This window comes from Vipera berus, assembly GCF_964194415.1.
Source record: "Vipera berus genome assembly, chromosome: 11".
NCBI classification, from domain to species: Eukaryota; Metazoa; Chordata; class Lepidosauria; order Squamata; family Viperidae; genus Vipera; species Vipera berus.
Window position 1 is genome coordinate 14,191,020 of NC_138214.1, and position 26,953 is coordinate 14,217,972.

General features: G+C 44.5%; 1 protein-coding gene across 1 annotated transcript in view; it reads left to right on the plus strand.

Annotated features, from left to right (window-relative positions):
* The first annotated feature begins 217 nt into the window (after positions 1-217).
* COL4A5 (collagen type IV alpha 5 chain) overlaps positions 218-26,953 on the plus strand; it is a 123,396-nt gene continuing 96,660 nt past the window's right edge. The window contains exon 1 of the mRNA XM_081336306.1: positions 218-705. Within this exon, the coding sequence (XP_081192432.1) occupies positions 628-705 (78 nt within the window). The 5' untranslated portion in view covers positions 218-627. The remainder of the gene's footprint in view (positions 706-26,953) is intronic.

Below are 26,953 nucleotides of genomic sequence, written 5' to 3' on the forward strand. Positions count from 1 at the left end.
CTAACCTGGGTTGAGTTTCTAGAACCGCTTGTTTGTCTGCGGCTCAAGCTACAAGGGCCAGAACGCGCCCCCCCCACGAGTCCCCCCAAAGTCCACGTAAAACCCCTCTAAAGGTTTCCCAATGCAGGTTAGCCCAGCCTAAACAAACCACGGCTTCGCGCAACGAAACTAGCAAGCAAGATGGGGGAAAAAGTTTTTCCTTCCTTCCTTCCTTCCTTCCTTCCTTCCTTCCTCCCTTCCTTCCTTTTTAAAAATTCAACTCAGACGGAACTGTTGGTGGCCCAACAAGCGGCTTGCGCCGCGGGAACTCCAAATCCCATCCGCCAGCGGCGCAGGCAAGCCGACCGGGCGGCGCATGAATCCGGGCCGAGGGCGGGCGGCGAGAGGAAGGCAAAGTAGTCCCCAGAGAGAGAGAGAGGTGGGGGGCGCACCCGAGCGAAGGCGGAGGCAGAGGCGGGCGCGGAGGCGGGCGCCCAAAGCCGCTTGCCCGGCCCAGCCCTGCCCATTCCTTGCCCACCCCATCCTCCTCTGCTTTTCTTTTTTTTCCCTTTTTTCTTTTTTTTGGGGGGGTGGGCGAAGGCTGGGTCAGCTCCGGCGAGGCTGCTGGGCTCCTGCAGGAGGTGGAGAATGAAGCTGCGCCCGGCCGCCCGTCGCCTCCTCTTGCTGCTCGCCCTGGGACTCGGCGCTTGGGACGCCCAGGCTGCGGTGGGTCTTGCTCGGCTCCCTTCGGACGCCCCCGGAGGGGAGAGCGGGGTGGGGGGGTGGGGTAGCAGGCGAAGCCGAGCCGCCCGGGTGGGGCTGAGCCGAGCTGGAGCCGGCGGGGGTGCGGGGAGAACGAGAAGAAACTTTCGCCTCCCGGGGTGGGGTGGGGGACTTGCCAAGGCACGGGCTGCGGACCCCGGAAAAGTTGGACAAAAGTTGGTTTTAAAAATAGGCTCCGGGGCGAGCGGATGCAAGGAAGGCTGGGAAAGGGGAGGGGGCGCGGGAACGGGTCGGAGCCTGCCCTCGCGCCTCTGCGGGGTCCCAGGGAGTGGAAAAGCCGGCGTGGAGGTTGGGTGGTGGGGGAGAAGAAGGCTGGAGGGATTGGGAAGAAGGGACGGGTCCGGTGGTCCCGGGTTCGTAAGGCGCACAGATTGGAGCTGAGTGGCTTGGGTTGCGCCGGGGAGACTAGAAGGGCAAAGAGCCGCGGGAGAGATGGGGAGGTGGGGAGGGCTGCACTCCCCCTCACCCACCTATAACTGGCTCCTTCAGGTGGCCGCATCAGGGCGCGGGGTCCTTATCTCTCCACCCCCCCTCCTTCTCCAGCCTCCTCTCCCGGGAATGTCCTTATCAAACAAAGGCAAGGGTAGTTTTGTCTAACTCCCTTCTGTGCAAAATCTACTCTCTCCCAGTGGCTTTTCTAGTAAGTGAAAGTGAAGGCATGGGCTCTGCGTGTGGGGGGGGGGGCAGGTGGCCCTGCCTTGCCGGATCCAGATAGTGAGGATGTGAGGGGTGGCAGCCCTCGGATCTCAACCCCTTTCCTTTTCCCACAGTTTGCCAGGGTGTTAAGATCCCCTTCCGTAAGATGGAGACGGTGGCCTTAAAAAAAAAGGGGGGGGGGAGACACTTCAGCAACATTCAGTCCCGAATTTTGAGAGATGCTCCCCTTCCTTTCCCACGTGCCATTTGTTCTGTGTGCGTGTAATAGGACAGGCAGGTGGGTGGGTGGCGGGACTGTCTGCATCCCGCACAAATGTAGCTTCTTCCCCATCAGAACGGCTGCTGGAGGGAAAGTGCAAACTTTGAAAAAGTCCATTTGGGGGGTGGGGGGTTGAAGTGGGAGCTGAAACAAAACATGGCACTTTTCTGTCCCCTCCTGCCCCTAAATATGAACATTAAATGGGCTGTATTCTTCTTTTTCCACTTTCTGGTGGTTGGTAAAAGTTAGACTTCTTGAGATGTAGATGGAATGAAATTGCATTCGGTCCTTGTAGGGTTAGCAAATCCGTGCCTTCTCTTTATGACCCACTGATGACACAAACACCAGTGGACGTTAGTGCTGTGATGGCTCAGGCTTGGAGGTAGTGGTGGTAGGGTTAGAGAAAAATGTGTCCACTCCTTGGAACCTACAAAATGTGTACTTTTCACCAGCTGTTTAATCTCTCCTCCCACCCTCTTAATTGTGTTCTTCTTCTCCCTTGCACGAAAATTGTCAAAATAGTTATTTTCTCCTTTTGCCTAGTTGTTGTTTATTAACATGCTCCCTTTGACACAATATGTATTATTAACTAATGCTATCTCTCCTTTTAAGGTAGTGTTTAATTGCCAGGCTCATTATGGAAAGCAGAATGATGGGCTACAATGCAGCTAAGCGTGTTTGAAATCCCTTTTGGTCCAATATCTGTAGTGAACTCTTGTTTATTTATTCTCAGGAATGAAAACTCAGCCAGATGTTTGTCTTGCACCTTTCCCCTAAATATCTAATGACATGAATGGGAAATTAGTCATCTTATTTTATGGGACCGGTTTATTATGTATTTTTTTTCTTAGATTGGGACCACAGACTGAGATGCTTTAACAATCCTTAGTTACTCCTTAACAAGTTTTGTTTCCCCTTCCCCATTCAAGGCGTAAGCCTTGGCTATAAACTTGTGTTTGTCATTTAGGGCAAATAACTTTGTCCCATGTCTTACATGTTATCGAAATAATGTATATTTGTTGGCTGTGGGCAGATAAAGGGAACCTCAACCCCAAAATGAGCTCCTGTGAGGACAAATCAAAATGAACTAATTTTAATTCTGTTCAGACATAATTTCTTTAATTGTTTTCTGGGACGTTAGGGAAATTCCTTTGCTGAATGATAACTAAACTGTTGGACAACTTATTCCATAATGCTCCATTCCCTGCAAGAGTTTCCATCTGGTGTAATAACTGACTTAGTGCATGTTAATTCAGAGGTCAACCTCAATAAATTGAGCGGGCCTCTAACTTTTAATAAAAGTAATGTGAAGTTGCTGACAAACTACTCCATTCAGTTTGCCATCTGCTCCGAACTAAAATTCCCAGAGTTTGGGATGGGGGTGTGGGTGGGGACGAAATTAATTCGTTCTTTGTGTAACTATCTACTCTGCATAATTTGAGCGCATAATAAAGTGTAAATTCCTAACATTAGAAAAGGGGAGAGGACTCTGTATCCCATTTGTGCAGTTTGTAAAACGTGAGTTCTTTTTCTTCGGCTTTTTTCAATGCTGGTTTGTTTGTAACACCTGCTTTGTTGATCCTGGTACACTGTTAAGAGTGCAGGAATGAGTTGTCCCTGGTGTGCGTGTCACCAATATTTGAAATTGGGAACTCTGCACAAAATTGAGTGGACGTGTCAGTGGGCCTTTAGGAAAGAACCGTGCTCCAGTCCATTTGAAGCGGAAAGGTTAGTTTTACTGAAAGCCAAGTGGTTACAGTAATGTGAAGCCAGAACTAAAGTTTGAGTGTGGAGAAAATCCGTAGGTTAAACTCCCCCCCCCATTGTTATCTTCCCATTGTCTAGTTGCATTTGGAGAAGATGTTTTGGTAACGGTCTTCCCCATCATGGTTGGTAGATGGCTAGGTGCTACATTCCATTCCCAGGATCACGGCCTTGAGATGTCTCCAGAGGACACAACTATCATTTTCGGTTTCCTGTATCTTGCTTGCAGGTTCCCCCCTCTAAGTCTCTCTTTCTCCACACACACACACCCCTCAGCTCCCCTCCACACCAATGTATGGCAGACTGGCCTCTAAGCCAAGGCTCTCCAACCTTGGTAACTTTTAAGACTTGTGGACTTCAACTCTCAGAATTCTGGGAGTTGAAGTCCACAAGTCTTAAAAGTTGCCAAGGTTGGGGACCTCTGCATCTTAAGCGAAGCATAGACGTGAGCGAAGGATATAGCACCTCTGACAGGAAAGGTATGTGTTTGTCCATAAGACTGAAGGACAGAGCTGAGCATAAACCAGTTCCTTTGCCTTGGAATATTTCTATAGGGTTGTTGATACTCTGTAAGATATCTGTAGGGAAGAAGCTGCATTGCCCAGGCTGCGTTTCATACAAACCTTGGCTGTATCCTCAGGGCACCTTTTTCAAGTTGTTGCCGACCGGTGCTGAATGCAACCAAGAGGGTGGGGGGGGGGGAAATAGTTGCATGCACAACAAAAGTGCTGAAATAGTCACTTGATTGACATTGGGGTCTACTTAAATGTAGGTCACATACACACACACACACACACACACACAATCTGTGCCCCCTCGGGTTTAAGGAAAGCAGCTCAAGAGGTGCTGTTCAAAGGCCAGGTGTGGCTTTTGCCCCCCACCCCAACAGTTGGATGCTTTGGGGGTCACCCTTTCCCCTTCAGGCTATGATAGTACGAGTAGGAATTGGATTCCAAAATGGTGCATACATAGAGAGGGGCTCCCGGTTCTGGTTCTTGGTGGGTCAGAAGTAGAGAAGGTGGCAGTGTGGAGTCCCGAGATCAGCCAGATGCCTGGAGTATTTATAAAGTTTAAGATACTCTCTTTCAGTTTCTGCTCTCTTGTGAACTCAGTGATGTCCTGCATTAGGAACTGAGTTGTTATAATCGGTGGTTACTAGTGCTTTTTTTTTGTAAAAGAAAAAGGTGCCGGAACTCACACATGTCATACAACCTGCCTTGCCTACCCTACAAAGGTCCATCCAAAAAAGGTGCCGGAACTCCGTTCTGAGCGTTCTATGAGAAAAAAAAAAGCCCTGGTGGTTACATTAAACCAATTTACCTGCATTAGCAATGGCTTAGTGTCTGACGTGTCTTGTGTAAAATACACACAGTGCTGCATGGAATTTATCTGCCTGCTGCGTTCCCTTGAAGCATTATTATGGATTTGATTCACAGAGAGACTATTTAAAAAGAGGGAGAGATGAGACGGAGAGGGAGGGTTGCCATGCATCAGCAGCCCCGTAGAGTGGGTTTTTATGGATTATTTCCAAACCTTTATTATTTTTACGAATAACTCAAGGCGGCAAACATGTCTAATACATCTTCCTCCTTTTATTTTCCCCACAACAACAATCCTGGGAGGTGAGGTGAGCTGAGAGAGAGAGAGAGCCAGAGAGAGAGAGAGGGCCAGTCACCCAGCTGGCTTTCATGCCTCAGGCAGGATTAGAACTCACAGCCTCCAGGTGATTGGCCCAAAGTCACCCAGCCGACTTTCATGACTATGTGGGGAGCCTGGTGCGTTAACCGTTAGACCAAACTGACTCTCTCAAATCCCAAGTGGATTCATTTCAGAAGTGTAGCTCTTTGCGGGTGAAGTTAGGAAACGCCCACCTGCAAGTTTAGCTGGGATGGGAGATTCAACATCATAACCTGAAAAGAAGCATGGCTCATTCCTGGCAGTCCTCAACATACGACCACAATTGGGAATTGCTAAGCAAGGCGGTCGTTAAATGAGTTGCATCCAATTTTAGGACCTTTTTTTTTGCCATGATTGTTAAGCACATCACTGCAGCTCTTAAGTGAAGCAAGAGCTCGTGAAATGAACCCAGCTTGTCAGAAGCGGCTCGAACGGTCGCAAACAGCAATCCCAAGATGTTGCGTGGCCAAGTGGCTGAATTTTGATCATGTGACCACAGGGAATGCGGCAAATGGTCATAGGAGCGAGGACTGGTTGTAAGTCACTTTTTTTTCTGTGCTGTCATTTCAAACGGTCACTAAACAAAACCAAGGGTTGTAAGCCGAGGGCTACCTGAAATTGAGGCTCTCGGGAGGAAGACTATCCACGAGAATATTTTGCTGCAAATTCAGATACTGTTAGGATCAGCCACAGTCAAAGAGGGAGGGAGGGTTAGGGTGTTGGTTTAATTCATCTGACTCAATTTGATGCATCTCAACTCCAAATGATTCTGGGTGGCTCCTGGGACACCCCAACAGAAAAAAAACAATATAATAAAAAACAAGAAAGTCAGACTAGAACACAAGAAAACAAAATGGAATAGAGGAAATAAAACAGAAGAAAAACAATACAGGTAATCCTTATGACTGCAACTGAGCCCAGCGTTTCTGGTGTTAAGTGAAACATTTGCGAAGAGAGTTTTGCCCCATCTTGCGACCTTTCTTGCCACAGTTGTTAAGTGAATCACTGCGGTTGTTCAGTTAGTAACACGGCTGTCAAGGGAATCTGGCTTCCCCACTGAATTTGCTTGTCAGAAAGTCGCAAAAGGGGATCCCGGGATCCCTGGGGGACGCTGCGACCGTCATAAATAGGAGTCAGTTGCCAAGTGTCTGAATTTTGATCACTTGACCATGGGGATGATGTAATGGTCATAAGTCTGGAAAACGGTCATACGTCAGTTTTTTCAGTGTTGTTGTAACTTTAAATGGTCACTAAATGAACTGTTGTAAGTGGAGGACTACCTGTATAATAAAAAACAAGAAAGCCAGACCAGAACAGAAGAAAAAGAAAGAACAAGAAAATGACGAAATAGATCCCACCATCTAACATCCAAGAAGAGCTTCCAGCCATTCAAGGCTCAGGAGAACAGATATTTCTGATCCTCTGGAATGCCAACAGAGTTGGGATTATATTCCCACGTAAAATAAAGCACAATCTTTATTTACAATGTCTGTGTCCCGCTTTTGCCTGGAGTATAGATTTGCAGGCACCCACCAGGGCTTTTGCACCACAAGAAAAGACAACAGACAATTTGAAAATGCAAGAAAATAAAATGGGAAGGTGCAGGCTGGCGTCTGTCTTATCACCATTAAGAAGGTTTGGTCCGGGTTTTTTTTTTTGCAAACTGAACTCCAGCTGCCGGAAAGGGAAATCGGAAAGGAATCTTTGGGGAGATATATAGAAACGAGACTTAAGAGTTTAAGTCAAATGGAATCTGAAAATTTACCTAGACGTCTAGATAACGTTGAAAATGGATAATTTGCTTCTCGTACTAAGTTCTTTTTCGGAAAGGGTCTCTGCTAAAGAAAACATCAGTCCCCTTGAAACAGATAGTCGATTAAACTAGAGTTAATTTAACATAATTCTCAATATCTCTTGAGTGTGAAGCAGGCAAACTTGGTCTTGGTCTTGCTTCTGACTCATCACCATTTCTGATCCCCAATTTTCACAGTAACTGGCTTTGCCCATCAAACTAGGTCATGGGTAGGCAACCTTGGCTCTTTTGTGACTCGTGGACTTCAACTCCCAGAATTCCTGAGCCAGCCATGCCTACCCCTGAACTAGGTCATATTTTGTGGACTTATTTGTTGAATAAGTCACACTTGGCTGGATTCACTCAAGTTGCTAAGCCACAAGCAACATTGTGGCTTTATGCACTGTACGACTTCACACAGTGTGAGATGGTCTGGTCCCCAAACAACAGAGTTCTCTTTGCTGCCTTCCTAAGTCTTCAACTTTAGAGTTTGGCATGATTTTCAGTGCCAGTGATCAGAGAGGCATCCAAACTGGGTGTTTCTTGAAGATGAACACTTCTCTTTACCTTGACAAGCCTACCTTGTGTGGCCTTCAACATAGCTGGCTGGGGAATTCTGGGAGTTGAAGTCCACACACCTTAGTCTTGCCAAGCTTGAAAAACACCGTTGTAATGCGTTATGGACCCCATTCTAGCCTTCCTGAGAATTCCTCGCATTCCTTTAACAAGATATTATCTTGATGCGCTTTTCAATCAGGAATGCCAAAATGTTTTGCTAGAAAGAGACTAACTAGTCCTTTATATCTAGTGCGGGAACCTCCCTCTGTCAGTCAGATGTGGACGATAAGGCTTCTGCATTTGATCAAGGGGGCCGACCCTTTCATGCAAATTTGCCTACCAACCCAATTCCTTCTGAAATTCCCAGTCCCCTTCCTAAGAAAATTACCAAAGAGAGTTGTGACTTCAGAAAACAGAAACCTTGCCCAAAAGATCAGAACTGAAAGAAAGATAAATACATTTAATTCAAAAGAGGGAGACTGTGAAGCAGAGGTCCCCAACCTTTTGGGCACCAGGGACTGGTTCTGTGGAGAGAGGTTTTTCCACAGACTGAATGGGGCCTGGTTTTGTGTGCTGCCTGCATCCCACGGAGGGGGCTTTGCTTGTTTGTGTGGACCGGTTGCTGGCATACTGCGGCCTGGTACTAGTCCACGGAACGGGAGTGGGTGGGTGTTGGGGACCCCTGCTGTAAAGGATGCATAATTGATCAAACTTTTAAGATTAGATTTTTCCCTGGAGACCTCCAGCTAATGAAAGTGGACATTTTTCTACAAAGAAAAGAAAGGGTTCTCAGTAGTTGCACCATTTTGGGGGATACCGTCCCCAAAATGTTTTGCCTAATGCTCTCTGTACTGTCTTTTCAGCACTTACTAAAAAAATAAAAAATAAAAATCCTCTTTTCCTGGCATTTTACCAACTTAGCATTTCTGGGATTTTAACATGCCTACTATAAGTCAATGGTTGCTATTAATGTGTTTCATTGATTTTTTTTGTCTGACACCTTAAATGGACTTTGTAGGCTCCTGTGCTGTCTTTTTTCAGTGTGTCTTCCACCTTTCTTTTTAAAAGTAATCCTCTTTTAAAACCCAGAACTCTGGTTAGTAGACAAATCTACAATCCAGCGACAGAATTCAGATCATTTTCCTGGCTGCTTTAAACAAAGATTGCCAATAAGTTGTGTTGGTTATTTAAACTCAATGCTTGAGCAGGGGGCTAGACTAGAAGACCTCCAAGGTCCCTTCCAGGTTCTATTCTATTCTATTCTCTTCTATTCTACTATTCTATTCTATTCTATTCTATTCTGTTCTGTTCTGTTCTGTTCTGTTCTATTCTATTCTATTCTATTCTATTCTATTCTATTCTATTCTATTCTATTCTATTCTATTCTATTCTATTCTATTCTATTCTATTCTATTCTATTCTATTCTATTCTTCATTCCTTCTACTCTACTCTACTCTACTCTACTCTACTCTACTCTACTCTACTCTACTCTACTCTACTCTGCAAAGTTGGCAAAGTTTAAGATGTGTGGACCACAACTCCCAGAATCTCCTACCCAGCTTTCTGGGAAATGAAATCTTAAAAGTTGCCAAGTTTAAAAGTTTAAAATGTACTGTTATTTAAAGCTTTTGCTCTTTGTTACATTGTATAACGGTTGTCCAAATAGTTTGTAACTAGTTTGGCAAAAGTTAGCTTTGTTTTCTATGTACTTTACAAATAGAAATTGACTAGAACTGGTGGTTTTCCTTCACAACAGGAGATGTGGAACAAATACACTATCCTTAATTCTCCTCTCCACCCCAGTTGTGCTTCTCTCTTTATTAATGTGTTTCTTGCTTATTTCTCCTGAAGTTATTGAAAGTTTGTGGCTGCCCCCCCCCTTTTTTTCTTCCTCCCATAGTGGCAAGGTTATATGTTCATAATAAGGTTACTGTTACTGTCTTTGTATTTGTTTTTCTTTAATTGTTTTGGAATCTCTAATCCTTCTTGACTTTCTGGCTACTGTGCATACATAATGGAGAGTGAAAGCCTTCATCAATTGCCCTAAACTCGGGTTTCTCAACCTTGACAACTTTAAGACACATGGATTTCAACTCCCAGGATTCCCCACTCAACTGTGCTGGCTGGAGAATTCTGGGAGCTGACGTCTATGCATCTTAAAGTTGCCAAGGTTGGGTTATCCTGTCCTAAGTCGTCATGTGGGTTTTGCTTGGCTTTCTTTTAATAGGTTATGTGGACCCAGTCTTAATCATTATCAATGATTTACGACTCACTTTGTAACATAAATCCAACCAAACAATGGTTTATCCAATAAATCAGGATTTAACCAATTTTGGCCTGGGAAAATATAGGAATCCAGCCTGGCTGAACAGACCTTTGTTTATTGCAGTTACTTTCATATTTAATTTCAGAGGTGTTTTTTTTAAAAAAAAAAAACATGCACAGCTGTCAAAGATCACTTCCTCTTGGAGTTGAGTTCAAGTATGTGAAGCAAGTGCAGATAAATCGTGCCAGACACACATCAGTCTTTTTGGGGGGCAATAATGTGAACTCACAAATATCTCTACTATAATTTCAGGAAAGACTATTTGAAGAGTCATTGGAAACTGAGCTGCATCAGAATACAGGGGGGGTGGAGGGGGGTGGTGGTTGGGGAAATGTTTGCTTGCAAGACCAAATGACAACTGTCCAGCAAGGGTTGCACTCCTACATACAAGCTTTCTTTAAATGCATCTTTTAAAAATGTTGGTTTGTAAAGTTCTAACAAATTCCTCTTGAGTTTTGGCTATCATAGACAAATGCAAGCAGTCAGAATCAGAGTAGAGCCGGAAGGGACCCTGGAGGTCTTCTAGTCCAACCCTCTGCCCAGGCAGGAAACCCTATACTGTTTCAGACAAATGGCTGTCCAGTCTCTTCTTAAAAACCTCCAGTGATGGAGCACCCACAACTTCTGGAGGCAAGTAGTTCCACTGGTTAATTGTTCTCACTGTCAGGAAGTTTCTCCTTAATTCCAGGTCACGTTTCTCTTGATTAGTTCCCATCCATTGTAAGTCCTCAACCTACGACCACAATTGAGCCCAAAATTTCTGCTGCTAAGGGAGACAGTACTTCCGTAAATTTTGCCCCCTTTTACCATCTTTCTGGCCACAGCTGTTAAGTGAATCACTGCAGTTGTTAAGTCAGGAACACCGTTGTTAAGTGAATCTGGCTTCCCCCATTGACTTTACTTGTCAGAAGGTGGCAAACGTGATTCACATGACCCCAGGACACGGCAGCCGTCATAAAGAGGAACCAGTTGCCAAGGATCCTAATTCTGATCACGTGACCACGGAGGAGGATGCAGCGGTCATCAGTGTGAAAAAACGATCACAAGTCAGTTTTTTAGTCGTGCTGTTGTAACTTCAAAAGGTCTGAGGACTGACTGTATAGTTCTTCTACAATTCTGGGCGTAATTTAATCCTGGGCCTAATCCAAAGATAATGCTCCAGAATATCTCCGCTTCTTCCAGGCTGCTGTCAGAGCGACAATTGCAGGGCAGAGCTCTTTTAGGTGTTCTCACTGGTAAAAGATCAAAGGTTAAAGATACAAAGCCGGCCTCAGGCCATCCTTAAAGATGGAAATCTCCCTCCTTTCTGCAAATCAAAGCCTGTCAGTTCCTTGTGATGTTTGGCAAGAACCTGAACGGAGGTATTTTTTGATTTCATAGATAATGGACATTCCAATAGCTGCCTGTCGATTGCTCCTGAGGTTTGGCAAGAAGCTGGATTGAGGTGTTTCTGTTTCATAGACAAGGGACATTCCAATAGCTGTCACTGCAGGTTTTTACTGGAATCCTGGAATTGTAAACTGTACAATTCATGGTCCAGAAACACTGGAGGGGGCAGCGGGGGGGGGGGAGAATGAGATTTTGACAGTATTTTTGACTCTGGCCAGTAGAAACTTGGTGTAATTATTTTAGAAAGTTTCAATCCGTAGCCAAGAGTAAAACTTGGCTCTCGGGGATTCAAGGGGTACCGTTGGGTTGTCTAACTGGGCTTTCTGCCCTGGGTCAAGCAGGACATGAGAAAAAAAATAATCCAAAATTCTCCTCTACGGCTTTTATTTTTACCCTTCCCTCCTTGAACTGGGAGGTGATGTAACTGATGTGGAAAAAACTGCGGGAGGCTCTGACCTCTTGAGGCAAAGTTTCCAGCTTGTTCTCTGGTCAGAAAGCAGAATGGCATTTTTTTTTTCAGCCAAGCACTTAAGATAGCAAGCAAACTAAAATCATGCCAACTTAGGATAGAAGAAAAAAAAAAAGCATAGGTCGTGCCAAGCTTGCTAATCTCGAGGTCTTTGTCCTTTGTGGGTTTTCGCTTTGGCACCGGTCAAGCTGCGTTCTGACCCATAAATAGAATAGAACTGAGCTGGAAGGGACCTGGGAGGTCTTCTAGTCCAGCCCCCTGCTCAACCAGGAAAATCTATACCATTTCAGATAAGTGACTGATAGCAGTGGGGTTCCTTCGGGTGCCTTCAACATACTTGGTCGAGGGCGTGACAGTGCTGAGGTCTATCTAGGCTGGCATTATGCCAGGCAGCCGAGGAGATGCTTTAAAAAAAAGTGAAGTGGGTTGATTGTGAGCTGGCCATTTCTTGTGGGACTATAAATATCTCACTGGGGTGGAGAAAATCAACCAGTTGAAGCTGGGTTCAGTGGCGTAGCGTGGGGGGTGCAGGGGGGGCCGGCCGCACCGGGCGCAACATCTGGGGGTGGCGCGCTCACACTCGCAGCTCTCTGCCCCTGCCTGGCTCGCTCACTCTCTCTCACTGCAGTGCTGGCTGTGCGAATCCGATCCGAGCCGCCGGGTCGCCGCCCACTGTGGAGGGGGGGGTGCCAGGCGTGCGGTGCGGTGCGGAGAGAGAGCGAGGGACTATCTGGGGAAGGGACAGTGCAGCGGCCGGGTGCTGCCCCGGGTGCTGACAACCCACGCTATGCCACTGGCTGGGTTGCTTTCTAGGGCAGGGGTCCCCAACCCCCAGTCCATGGACCGGTACCGGGCCGTGGCATGTCAGCAACCGGTCCGCACAAACAAGCAAAGCCCCATCCGCGGGATGCAGGCAGCACACAAAATCACGCCCCCTCCGGTCCGCAAAAAAACCTCTCTCCACGGAACCGGTCCCTGGTGCCCAAAAGTTTGAGGACCTAGGGTACCTCTTAAATTTAGCTTATTGGTTTGAGCGAGTCCTCTTTAACTGACCAGCTGGGTTCTTTACTGTGTTGATGTGCATTACAGGTAGTCCTCATTTAGTGACTTCCTTATTTAGCAACTGTTTGCGTTTAGGACAGTGATGAAGTAAGTTTACAATCTATTATTGTATTTTCGGCTTTCGCTGCTTCGCAAAGGAAAGGAAACCTGAAGTCTGATCATTCCAAGCATCGTTGGCATTTCCCTTCCGACCACTTTGCTTTAACAGTCAAGTAGCTGGTCCCAATTATGGTCCTTAAACAAGGACTACCTGTATGCACTTCACAGCTTATCCCTTACAGCTTCTCCACACTTTTATTTGTCTTGCTGTTGTTTCCAATAATGGGTTCACACATTGCACTAACTCAAAGTGGAGTTCCGTTCAGTTGGGTTTACTTGATTGTAGTTCAGCCTCTTATGAGTTCAGGTGTTGCAGTTTATAACTATGGAGTTGTGTATCTGGGAACCTAGCCAGTTGTGTCTTTTGCACTAATCACATCCGAGTCAAAAAGTCAACTTACAATAAATAGTTCATTTAGTGATCATTTAAAGTTACAATTGCATTGAAAAATGTGACTTACAACCATTTTTCACCCTTATGACCGTTTCAGCATCCCTGTGGTCACGTGATCAAAATTGAGATGCTCGGTACCTGGTTCATATTTATGACGGTTGCAGTGTTCTTGTGTCGTGAACAGCTTTTGCCACCTTCTGACCAGCAAAGTCAACGTAGAAACAGGACACACTTGACAACCATGTTACTAATTTAACAACTGCAATGCTTCACTTAACAACTGTGGCTAGAAAGGTCATAAAACGGGTCCAAACTCACTAAATGTCTCACTTGACAACATAAATTTTGGGCTCAATTATGGTCATAAGTCAAGGACTACCTGTAGTCTAATCAGTAAATCCAAAGTCAAGAATTCTTTTTTTTTTTTGACTGGAGCACAAAATTCAGAAGTGGTTTCCAAGCAGAAACCCAGATGATCTCTAATTAAAGCAATCATTTTTGCGATTTCTGCTAGCTCCGTCACTTTTCACTACCTGGTCATGATTGAAGATGAATTCTTTGGTTCGAGAATGGAACTTTGGATGATATTTGCAGATGGTCTCCGTTTTAAGGAAACTTAGACGCTCTTGTTCACACGTCCTGAGCTGAGCTGTGGTTTGTGGCATCAGCCACAGTGGCTAGGTTCACATAAATCTTAAGCCACAGCCTATAATTACAAACCACGGTGGTCAAATTCACAGGGCGCAGTCAACCATGAAGAGATTCGTTACATGCTGGCTTTATCCAAAGCCAGGCTTTAATTTTAAATAACTGGAAAAGGACCGTATTGTTCTTTGAGCAGAGACCTCTCCTTTGTAAAGTGGGAAGACGGCCATCTCTTCATTTTCTTAGCAGTGAAATACGCTTCTATATTGTGTTTGTATTTCACTTCTAGGATACTTGTGAAATTGTACAGGGAGTCCTGGGCCAAAAAATTTATGTTGCTAAGAGAGACATTTGTTCGGTGAATTTTGCCCCGTTTTATGACCTTTCTTGCCACAGCTGTTATGTGAGTCACTGCAGTTGTTAAGTTAGCAACACGGTTGTGAAGTGAATCTGGCTTCCCTCTTGACTTTGCTTGTCAGAAGGTCGCAAAAATGGATCACATGACCCCGGGATGCTGCGACCGTCACAAATATGAGTCAATTGCCAAGCGCCTGAATTTGGATCATGTGACCTTGGGGATGCTGCCATGGTCGTAAGTGTGAAAAACAGTCAAAAGTCCCTTTTTTCCAGTGCCGTTGCAACTTTGAATGGTCGCAAAATGAACTGTTTTAAGTTGAGGACTGCCTGTATTTCATTTCCATTTCTTGAAATTCTGTTTGGAACTTACCTGTGATTAGAATTGGCAATGGGGCACCCTCCAATTGCTTGGCACTTGCTTCTGTCACTCCTGACCTTTGTCTACACAAACCATGGCTTAGGAGAGGTGTAGACCTAAACATCTGGAAGGAGCAGCACGCCTGCCCTTGTAGCTCTTAAAAACAAATGCAGATGTGTTAGCTGAGGCTGATTCACCAACACACGTGCCTCCCATTTTCTCGCTGAGGATTGAATGTGTGAACAGTTTTGATTGACAATAATTCCCCGGGATAAATGAACTGATGAATGAAAAAACCGTGGCCTTTGAGTTGTGTGTGGTTAAGTACACTGATTGCTTTAAATATTAAACTTACCGCCCTGCTCTCTTGTCATTCTTGAGAAGTAAATATATTTATCTATCTTGAGAATTTGTCCTTAACCACAACGAGGTCAGAGAATATGGGCTGTGTGCCATATATATATGTGTGTGTGTGTGTGTGTGTGTGTGTATATATATATATATATAAATTATTCAAATTGCTTATAAAGAATTTAGAGAGGCTGATTCAAAAGACTTGACAAATACTTAACACACACACACATATATATATATACACACATATATATATATATATACATACACACACACACACATATATATATATATACATATATATATATATATATATACATATATATATATATATATATATATATATATATATATATATATATATATATATATATATATATATATATATATATATATATATATATATACAAACACTGTATAATGTCATCAAATGAAAGATTACACTAATCAGGCTGTGTTGATATGTTTGGTTTCTATTTTTTTTTTAAAAAACAACTTTCAGAAAATGACAGCCAAATGTTTTAAAGGACAGATACAATTATGAAACGTCTTTAGTTTAAACACGGGAATGTTTATATCTTAAGCGAACCTTAATGAATTTGACTTCGGTGTTGCTAATGAAACTAACTGCTGTTTACCCGTTTGGTCACGCCTGCAAATACAGTGGCTTGGAATGTAACACGGTACATGGGTGACCTCAAAGAAAACACGAAGTGCTGAAAATATTTCAGGTTTTTTTCTTTTTAAGACTCTGTGGAGTACCGTGCAACTGCTGGTGAATTTATAGGCCAATGCAGGGAAACAGGGTCACCTTCTCAGATGTTCTCTCCCCATCTAGCTTACAGCCCTGAGATTTCCAGCCAAATATTAACCAGATCCAACCTGGCTTAGCTTTTTTTAAAAAAAAAATAGCCAACATCGATTGGGTGATGCCATCAGCTGCTGTTTGTATCCTAAGTTTGATGCCAGTTAGAAGGTTAGGAACTCAAAGCTTCCAACTGGAAACAATAGAAGTGTTTCGTGGAAATTTCCGTACAGGTTCGAAAAAGATGCTAGCTTTTGGGCGCAAAAGTATTATTTAAAAGCAGGAAAAAGCTGCCATTTGGATGGAGTTGCCTTACTGTCCGTTTGAAATAAATGTTGCTTGTAATGTGAGAATGTTCGAATCTGCAGACCGTAAAAACTCACATCCACATTAATCAGCAAATACACATGGAAGGTTTGTTTAAGGTTTGTTTAAAAGAACAGCTGTGTTCATTAGCGGTGAATGTAACTGGTAGCATACCATGGGTGATCCCAGTATCTGTAGGGTATATTCACCCCAAGTTGGAAAAGCATAATCAGAAACAAAGATAAGAGGTGTATAGAAATTTGCCCGCACTATTAATTTAAATGTGTAGAAATAAATGGATAAAAACATCTATTTTAAAGACAGGCAGGAACCAGAGGTAGCTTACCTTTGAACCAAATTGTCTAATCAAGTGTTCTTCTAGCTGGAAATTGGCTGGCTGGTGAACACCTCTACCTGAGATGCCAATTGGTGAGGAAATAATATATGGACTCTGGAGATTCTCAGTCAATCCCAAGCTGTCCCAAGGTGCCTTGTCAAGAGGCAACTGGACTTCCTTTGTTTTTCCTTGAAGTCATTTCACTTCTCATCCAAGAAGCTTCTTCAGTTCAGAACTGAAGGAGCTTTTTGGATGAGAAGTGAAACATCTTCAAGGAAAAACAAGGGAAGTCCAGTTGCCTCTTGAAAAAGCACTTTTGGGACAATATATGGGCTCATTTTGTTCAAAGGTGGTTGTTGTTGTTGTGCAGGAAAACGTAAACACTCTGATTTGATCTAGCCACCATTTGGTTTCCCGACTGGGTCTTGAGTAGGGCCACTCCTCTTCTGGTCCTACTGATGAGACCTGTGTAGTAACGTTGAAGCTCTGGTATAGCTCTCATCTTCCTCAAAATACACAACTCCCACAACCACATCAAGGTGGTGCCTTGCTGGGGCATTAATATTCCTCATAACCTGGAATGTTGTAATTGCATATTGGAGGACTTTTCACGGGCTGATTTTCCTGTGTGTCTGTAGTGCTTTTCTTCCATATATGCATTTATGGAATGACATTTCTCAAGTACAACTATAAGCAGAACATTTGCAAGGTTGTACTATGTGTTTTTGTGTTCAGCAGACCGGGTATTCAGTAAGAAAACCTGCTTTAAGAATAGGAGCACGGACATCTGTTTTGTTTTAAGAGAAGAATGGAGGAAGCAGCGTTTTGGGAGAAAATATTGCCAGAAATGGAGAAACTAAGTTGCATTGTGTGTAATTATTCTCAACCAGTTGACAGAGCCTGCTGTTTTCTTTTCAATTACTAGTCTCCTGTGGGATTTGTAGAACATTTATATAAAGGCAAGACATACATAAAAGCAAATGGGATGTCTCATGTATTTATGGTTGAAATATGTGTTCAGGTCAGTAGAAGACTCTAACCTGTTTCATCTTAATTTCCTTTAAGAACTCTCATGAGAGAAGAAATAAAACTCAGTGACTTCAACAGGTTTGGTTGTGGAAAATCATGGAAGATTAGTTCTTGATGTGGCCAGGTAGAAAGTTGTTTGGGCTCCAAAAGTTTAACCTGCACCAGACTGGTCAACTGCAAGGAATAATGGGAGATGTAGTCTAGAGGAAGTCTACTTCTGCCTTATAGATTCAATCCAAGGCTTGTAGACCTCTTTGACCTATCAAACCTGTTCTCTAATCCATGGCTTGGTCAATGGGTTACCATCTTAACAATCATAGTTTAGGAATATGAGTATGGGGCAAGAGCCCCAGCAAATGTTCCTGTTTTCATTTTGCCAAAACAGAATAATCCAGCATCCATTCTTCTTTCTCTTCATAGCTTTCAGGTATAATGCAGATTTGCACCAATATTAAACTGAAAGCCAGCCAACCACTGAATGGCTTAGTGGTCAATATGAACCCAGTTCAGAAGTTGTGGTTTTTTAAAAAAAATTAAGCAACTGTTCAACAAGCCATTCCCAAAGTTGGACTGGCTGTCTTTTTTTCTTGGTTGGTAAATGTACTTTGAATTCATGATTTCTGGTTTATATATGTAAAGACCAGAGTTGAATCACTCAGAGCGAAGATAGAGTTTTCTCTCTTGGTGATAGAGGACAGGAGAATATTCAAAATTTAGCCTTTATTTATTGCCTTTTCTCTGCATATAGAACACTGGGCCATAATGTTACATGCAAGTCCCTCATGATAATAGAACGTGGTATGTAATTCTGTAACCATTGAGGCAAGGGCTGATGCATCAGAGCCAAAATACCAAATTCATATTTGAAGTGTTACTGGGAGTACATTTTTCTACCATAAGCCTGAATTCTGATCTTTAGTCTGGCACCATGTGAGTATTCCCAAAACTAAGCTATTTGATCAAAGCTCTGTACAGGTTGTCCCTGATTTAGCACCACATCTGAAAGCAGAATTCCTGTTGTTAAGCAAGGCAGTTTTTAAATCAAATTTCTGTTGCTAAGTGAGACATCCATTAAGTGAGTTTTGCCCCACTGTATGACCTTTCTTGCCACGGTTGTTAAGTGAATCACTGCAGTCGTTAACTTAGTAACCCGGTCGTGAAGTGAATCTGGATTTCCCCATGGACTTTGCTTGTCAGAAGGTCACAAAAGGGGATCACATAACCCTGGGATGCTGCAGCCATCATAAATATGAATCAGTTGCAAAGCATCCGAATTTTGATCACGTGACCGTGGGGATGCTGCAATGGCCGTAAGTGTGAAAAACAGGCACAAGTCACTTTTTTCAGTGCCATTGTAAGGTTGAACGGTCAGTCAATGAAAGGTTGTAAAATAAAAATGAGATGAGATGAGATGAGACAATAACCTTTATTGTTATTTTTTAAAATGAAGACACTGGTCCACATTAAAAATGAAATTCTCTTGCCTGCTCTCGAAAGAAAATATATTGTTGTTGTTGTTGTTAGTTGTGAAGTCGTGTCTGACCAATTGCGACCCCCATGGACAACGTTCCTCCAGGCCTTCCTGTCCTCTACCATCTTCTGGAGTCCCTTTAAGCTCACGCCTACTGCTTCAGTGACTCCATCCAGCCACCTCATTCTCTGGCGTCCCTTTCTTCTATTGCCCTCAATCTTCCCCAGCATTAGGCTCTTCTCCAGTGAGTCCTTCCTTCTCATTAGGTGGCCAAAGGATTTGAGTTTTAGCTTCAGGATCTGGCCTTCTAAAGAGCAGTCAGGGTTGATCTCCTCTAGGACTGACTGGTTTGATCGCCTTGCAGTCCAAAGGACTCGCAGGAGTCTTCTCCAGCACCAGAGTTCAAAGCCCTCAATTCTTTGGCACTCAGCCTTTCTTATGGTCCAACTTTCACAGCCATACATTACAACTTGGAAGACCATAGCCTTGACTATACGCACTTTTGTTGACAGGGTGATGTCTCTGCTTTTTAGTGTGCTGTCTAGATTTGCCATGGCATTCCTCCCCAGGAGCAAGCATCTTTTAATTTCTTGGCTGCAGTCCCCATCTGCGGTGATCTTGGAGCCCAGGAAAATAAAATCTGTCACTACCTCCATTTCTTCCCCATCTATTTGTCAGGAATTGAGAGGGCCGGATGCCATGATCTTGGTTTTCTTAATGTTAAGAAGAAAATATATACTGTATCTACCGATATACATATGTACCTTACATATAGACATGCTACACACACACACACACACACACACACACACACACACACACACACTTATAACCCATACACATATATACATATAAATATTAATCACTGCCCTTTTTGTCTAAGTTGAAGACTTACCTGTACAACTAGGATCATCTAAGTGCAGGATTCCAGATTCTGGAGCGGATCCCACTCAGGTGTGATCTACGTGAGGAAAGGGGAAGGGCACCTCCTTGGAAGGTGGTGCCGGACAAGGCGTAGAGTTGTGTGGCATCTGCAGTGGGCATGTATGCTCCCATTTCCTCTCTGGGACTATGATGCTGAGACAAAGAAGACCTTGCAAAACTGTATCTTTCCTTGCAGACATGGTGACGTGGGATGGTGGCGGTTAGATGGTTGATAGCCTAAGATTTGCACTGGGGAAGGGAATCTACAGGCTGCATCTTGTAAGGGTGTGACTTTTGAAAAGGGAGGCGAAAAGAGATACATTCTTCCACGCTCCCTGCACAACTGTATTTCATATTCTCTTAGGCTACGTCGGTCTTCCAAATATTCTAACTACTTCATAGCTCTGGGCTGCATTTGGCACAGTGGGTGTTATTTGTTCTTTCCCGGTCCATTTGTGTGTCTAATGCAATGGTCCCCGACCGTTCCGGTTTTGTGAATCGGCAGAGGAGAGGATACAGTTCCATGTGAACGGCCAGCGAGCGCCACGTGCATGCAGCTCCATTTGCACAAGGGGTGGGCATTTGCACATGTGCACAAAGCTCCATTTGCTCATACAAGTGGAGCTTCACGCATGTGCGCGAGTGCCTGCCACTCGCACAAATGAAGCTGCACGCATGCGCGTGCCTGTCGCTCACACGGCCTGGTTCTGAACAGCCTGGGCCCAGTACCAGGCCACAGGTCGGGGATTGGGGACCCCTGGTGTGTTTAAGGCTTCCCTGCCACATTGGTTTCCTGAGCATGCCGGTAGAAATGGGATGAAAACCCCTTTCCTAAACCAGGCCCAAAGCTTGTCTTTTGCTGCAAATAGCTATGAAAAGTCCTGAAAGGACAGCTAATAGTTAATTGGTTGACTTTCTGCTTGCATTTTTTTCCTACTTCTTAGAAAGAGCCTTGTGCCATTGATTCTTGGGAGTGAAAGCCGCCCCCCCCTTGGGACTATACAGGTAGTCCTCAACTGACGACCATTTGTTTAACAACCAGTTAAAGTTGTGCTGCTGAAAAAAAAATGGCTTGCAACCGATCCTTCCACTTATGAGACTGCGAGCATCCCTGCAGTCACATGACCAAAAATTGGGCGCTGGAAAAACCAGCAGGTGTTTACAAATGGTGGCGGTGCTCCAGGGTCATGTGATCACTGTGACCTTCCCAAACGGCTCCTGACAAGCAAAGTAACCGTGTTACTAACTTAAGAATTGCAGCGATTCACTTAACAGCTGTGGCAAGAAAGGTCGTAAAATGGAACAAAACTCACTGAACAACTGTCTTGCTTAGCAGCGGAAATTCGTGGCTCAGTTGTGGCCGTAAGTCAAGGATTACCTGTAGTGAACTAAAGAGTTGACATTCATTCCAGGCAATTTAAGAAATCAGATTTGTTTTTTAAAAAAAGCAGGTTATTAAAATATGCAAGCTTTTATTATCTCCAGATCTGCTCATAAGGCAAAGAGTTTAATAGAGGGAGAAAAGAAAAAACTTGCGGCTGAAGTCTTGACATTTTCTCTGTCTGGAACACACTGGAATAAGAGAGGGGGTGTCCAGCACATTATTTCCCCCTTCCACCCTGTGTCTTCAGATTTATTCCTGGACTTCTTGGTAAAGAAGGAAGAAAGATGATTTCCTCATATTTGCAAAGTGGAAAATTGTGCTATCCTCAATGCCCCTCCGGCAGGCAACGTAATAAAATTCCAAAATATTAAGGACCTTTGTTAAATATGCATCCAAAAATACAGTGGTGGGACTAAATTCTTTGCGTCAACTGTGGGAGGTGATTTCAAACCCAGAGTAATATGGGCAGGGAAGCTTTCCCAGAAGAAAGAAAACTGTTGGGTGTTGTGTGTTTTTTTGCAAAGCACACAGGGCATGACTAAAGTTATTTCATGGGTTAGAAGCCAGATTTTAACTTCATTTAAATCAGCCTAATTTGAGGCATTAACTCTTCCCTTTAACCATCGCAAAGTGCTGAGTAAACTATCTCTGCACTGAGCTTCTTCTGGTGGGCTGATGCAGACAAATTTTTGAAGTTCTTTGGCAGCTCTATGGAAGTACCGGTAATTTGACTTTAGATCAAGGATATTGGACAACCATTTGTCTGAAATGATATAGGGTTTTCTTCTTGAGCAGGGGGTTGGACTGGAAGACCGCCGAGGTCTCTTCCAACTCTGTTATAGCTCTGTTATATCCAACCTTGACAATTTTAACCCTTGTGGACTTCAACGCCCAGAATTCTCCAGGCATGCTGACTGGAGAATTCTGGGAGTTGCAAGTCCACAAATCTTAAACGTTGTCAAGGTTGGACATCCTTGCATTAGATGCCTTTTTTTTCCTGGGAAGAAATATCAGTGGTCTTCATCCAGAAATAAACTGATCTAACCCTGCTTAGCTTCCTAGCTCAAGTAGCTTGCACCCTGCTTGTGGCTAAGATCTAGAGCTGAATTCCTCAACCTTGGCTGCTTACAAAAGTGTGGATTCCAACTTCCAGAATGCCCAGCCAGTAGGAAATTGGAGTCCACACCTCTGAAAGCTGTCAAGGTTGAGAAACACGGATCTAGATATCTTTGGGGACATAATGTAGATCCCAGCGATGTTCGTGGAAAAGAGAAATCACGGGTGGGGGTTGCCCTTTTGGAAATAAAATATATTGGGGTAGAAGGCAGCAGCGTGACAGAGGAGGAGATGTCCCTTTTCTTTGTGACCGTCCCTAGCAACCGAATGCTGGCCAAGGAAATCCTCTTAGAGCTGCTGTTTTGTAAGAGGGAGACAATATGCCATGAAAATTCCGTGCATGGGCTGGCCCCAGCCTTGCTTAGATTTCTTTGGACTAGCTAGGATGCGGCATCCGACTGACTTTAGCTCATCTGGAAAAGCTACGTGGGATCAAACATGGAAGGTATGTGGTTGGGAAGTCCCCAGGCGTTCCCCCAGCTAGGCTGAAAAGCAAAAACCAAAGCAGAACGTCTCGAGAACTCTTCCTACATAGTTGCCGAGAAAATTGTGAGAATTTCTCCCACGTTTAGCAGGAGCTGAGCTTGACCGGGAGGGCTCTTCTCTGACTGATTTAAAAAAAAAACTTCTCCAAGAATTGAGAGAGGGCTGAACTTGGAGACTTTTTGCCTGCAAAAACCTAGGCGGCTTTGCTCCACTGCCGCTCTTTTCCATGGTGTATCTTAGGATGGTGTGTCTTAGCTGCAACCATTTCAGCAGCATCACTGTAGGTGGTCCTTGACTTAACAACCGTTCGTTTAGTGACAGAAGTTACAATGGCACTGGAAAAAGTGACTTGTGACCCCTTTTCCTACACTGATGACCCTTGTAGCATCCCCATGGCCATGTGATCAGAATTCAGATGCTTGGCACCTGGCACATATTTGTGACAATCGCAGTGTCCGAGGATCGTGTGATTTCCCCCTTTTGTGGCCTTCTTGCAAGTCAATGGGGAAGACAGATTTATTTGACCACTGTGCTACTAATTGAATAACTGCAGTGGGTCACTTAACGGTGGCAAGAAAGGTCCTAAAATTGGGTAAAACTCACTTAACTCACAAAACTCGAGAACCGTGGTGGCGCAGTGGTTGGGATGCGATACTGCAGGCTACTTCTGCTGACTGCCGGATGCCAGCAGTTCGATTCTCACCTGCTCAAGGTTGACTCAGCCTTCCATCCTTCTAAGGTCGGTAAAATGAGAAGGCAGATTGTTGAGGGCAAATATGTGTGAACCGCTTAGAGAGGGCTGTAAAGCACTGTGAAGTAGTATAGAAGGGCTATTGCTGTTAACAGTGCTCTTGCTTAGCAACGGAAACGTTCCACTCATTTGAGGTCGTAAGTTGAAGGCCACCTGTATGCATTTGGAATGACTGGAGCAAAGTCACTGATGATGATGATGCCCTGTCGTCTTCCAGTCTTCCCCGGCATCTGCAGCCTTCCAGATATATGATTCCAACTCTTTGAATTTACACCAATTCTTTTGCTGGTTCAAGAGTTCTGGAACTTGACATCTGCACAGTGTCCCTGCTGGCCTTGACTGCCATGTCTATTTTCCAGAGTTTGCACACCCATCACCCTGGGCCATTATACACTTCTTGTAATATGTTTCCTTGAGAGACTGGTCTCCAAAGTGCCCTAAAGGTTTCCTCTGTCCAGTTGTGTCCAACTCTAGGAGAGCGTAACTGATCTTAGCCAAGGGAACCAACATTATCCAAGGACACTTCTGTGGCTATGTGGCCAGCATGGCTACATGCCAAGATGCACGGAACATTGTTACCTTCCCAGCAAAGTGGTACCTATTTATCTACTTGCATTTGCCAGGGGAAGAGCATGAGGTCATTCCATCATGGGGTGCTTGGATCTCAAACCCGGGCTGCCAGCTTTCCAGTTGACAAGCTTGTCATCTTTTAAATTGCTCTGGAGCACAGCCTTGCGGAAAATTGATATGCAGAGAGGTAGCAGGATGTAATAGTCAAGACGCTGGATTCAGAGTGTGGAGACTCCGGTTCTAGCCCTTCTTCAGCCATGGGGACCTTGCCCCAATCCCTCCATCTCAGCCCAAGAAACCAGCATGGTAGAAAGTGGAAGGTGCTACATTTGGAGCAAGTTCTAGTTCCCCACTAGGTCTAGAAGCTAGCTAGGTACCTCACTACATCTCAGTTCTAATCTTTAACAGGCTCTGCAGTAAACTGGCTGAAAAATGAACCTCTTGGTCGCGTCTTGAATTTTCATCTTGTTCTGCTGTGTTAACCAGGTGAGGCCAACCCAAAGTAAGCAAACTTGACCGTCGGGTGCGGGATAAATGTTAGGAATAACAACCGTGGTGACATGTTTCATCTTGGGTGGAAAACCCATAGTTCCATGGACCCATTTTGACAAAGGCCAAGCACCTTGAGCGCACCAATGAGCGTGTGTCCACGCACGTGTCCAAAATTCCAGTTAACCCCCTTTAAAGCAGGTGTCTCAGCTGCATTTCCTTTCTTTCCCCATCTTTTTTTCTGGCAAACCTCTGCACAACTCCGCGGAGCTGGGCAGCTCTGCCAAAGGGAAGCTTGTTTTTGGATGATTGGATGTCTTTAGGTTTCTTTGACCCATCTGCTGGCTTCCAGAAATCGGGATTGTCAGACGCTCTACTACTTGCAAAAGGAGGAAAGGGAGAAAGGAAGGAGAAGGATCCTCAATCCAGCAAGTTTGAACAGATTGCGCATTGTAATGAACTTCAAAGGATCAAGCCTTCTCCAGATGCAAAGGAAGCCCGGCTTCGTAATTTAACCTTTTCAGAAACGATATTGGTCAGAAGAATTTCCACTAACAAGATACGCCAAGGGGTTGTTTCTTTCTTTCCATTCCTTTTTTTTTTAGAAGAAAGCATGGCTGCTTTGTTTGAAGATTAGAGAAGAGAGCAGGACGATGCGGAAATAGCCGCAGCCACCCACAAAGCATTATGCTCACGTTCTGTTCACAGAGCATTGTGTCCCCATGTGCACCACCATTTCAAAGAAGTGAAGCTGGTGGCTTTCTCCTTCGCCCTGGGTGAAGCTTCTCTGTTCCTTGAGAAGCTTTTGATCAAAAGGGGAAGGCATGAAGGCATCTTCATCTTGAATGGTTGCTTGTCTGGAGAACTGCCGGTTTAAAGAGAGCCCTGCATACAGATTTGGGAATAAGCACTGATGACATTACCCAGTTTGGATGATGAAACATTTGCAGGAAGACAGCCAAGCTCAGAAGAGCACCTGAGATTTTGGACATGCTTGCCTCTCCCCATTATCCTTCAAGCCAGGTAAACCGGTGGCACAGTCTCTCCGACTACATTCGGGGAGAAATAATCAAGTCACGCAGCGGCTGAGATTATCCTTTATGAATTTGGTCTCCTTGGGCTAAATGGGCACCACTAGTTATGATTCTGTGGATCTGTTTCTTGCTAAGCCTGAAGTGTGTGTAGACTTGCTTGGGTCTTTTACCATTTTTCAATAGCTGTTTCAACTTTCATCAGCATGTCTTTCAATCTTTTAAGGTTTTCTGGCAAGTTCATGTCCGGGCAGGTAGGAAATTGTCTATGTTGCCTTTGACCTGGTCCTCAGCCAAGAAACACTGCAGGTGTTCAGATTCCTTTGAGCTTGATTGCTTTCTCTTCCTCCTCCTCCTCCTCCTCCTCCTCCTCCTCCCCCCTCTTCCTTCTTCCCCTCCTTCTTCTCCTTCTTTTTCTCCTTCTCCCCCTCCTTCCCCTCCCTCTTCTTTTTCTCCTCCTTCTTCTTCTCCTTCTCCTCCTCCTCCTCCCCCTCCTCCTCCTTGTACTTCTCTTCTCCTTGTCCTTCTCCATCTCCTTCTCCTCCCCCTCCTTCCCCTCCCTCTTCTTTTTCTCCTTCTTCTTCTTCTTCTTCTCCTCCTCCTCCCCTCCTCCTCCTTCCCCTCTTTCTTCTCCTTCTCCTTCTCCTCCCTTTCTCCTTCTGCCTGTACCCCTTTCCCTCCCCGTCCCCTTCTCCTTCACCACTCTTCCTTCTCTTTCCCCTTCTTCTTCTTCACACCTCCTTCTCCTTCTCCTTTTCCTATCTCTGCCTTCCCACCCTCCTCCTCCTCCATGGTTATTTTTTCTGAAAGAGTGGGGACCAAGTCACAAAGACCCAATTCTCTCCCAGTACAGTGCAAATTAAAGAACTTAGCTTGGTTTCCTTCACGTGTTTCTCATTAGTCTTAGAACGTTTCCTTGGCCGCCTGTGACTTAAGGAGAGTCACAAACCAAAACCATCAAAAAGGCCATAGGGTTTCTTCCCTTTGCGCTGCGTGGTAGACTTCTGTTCACTGCAGAGGGAGAAAAGAATGAACGAGCCTGCCTGCACTTCATCTCTGTTTTAGATGTTCGTCTTTCTTCTCCTCTCCTCTCTCCTTCCTTCCTTCCTTCCTTCCTCGGCGCCCTTTCCAACAAACCGGATAGTTTTAGGCAGAATATTCCCCTTTGGCTCATTCCTGCAATGCAAGAGCAAGCACGGACGGCGGCTCCATGTGTCATCTCCAGCTTCTTTCTGTGGTCCCAGAATAGCCTTTGACTGGAACATTACATTTTGGCTTCCTTTATTAAATAAGCTTTTTTTCTTTTCTTTTCTTTTTTTTTAAAACACCCT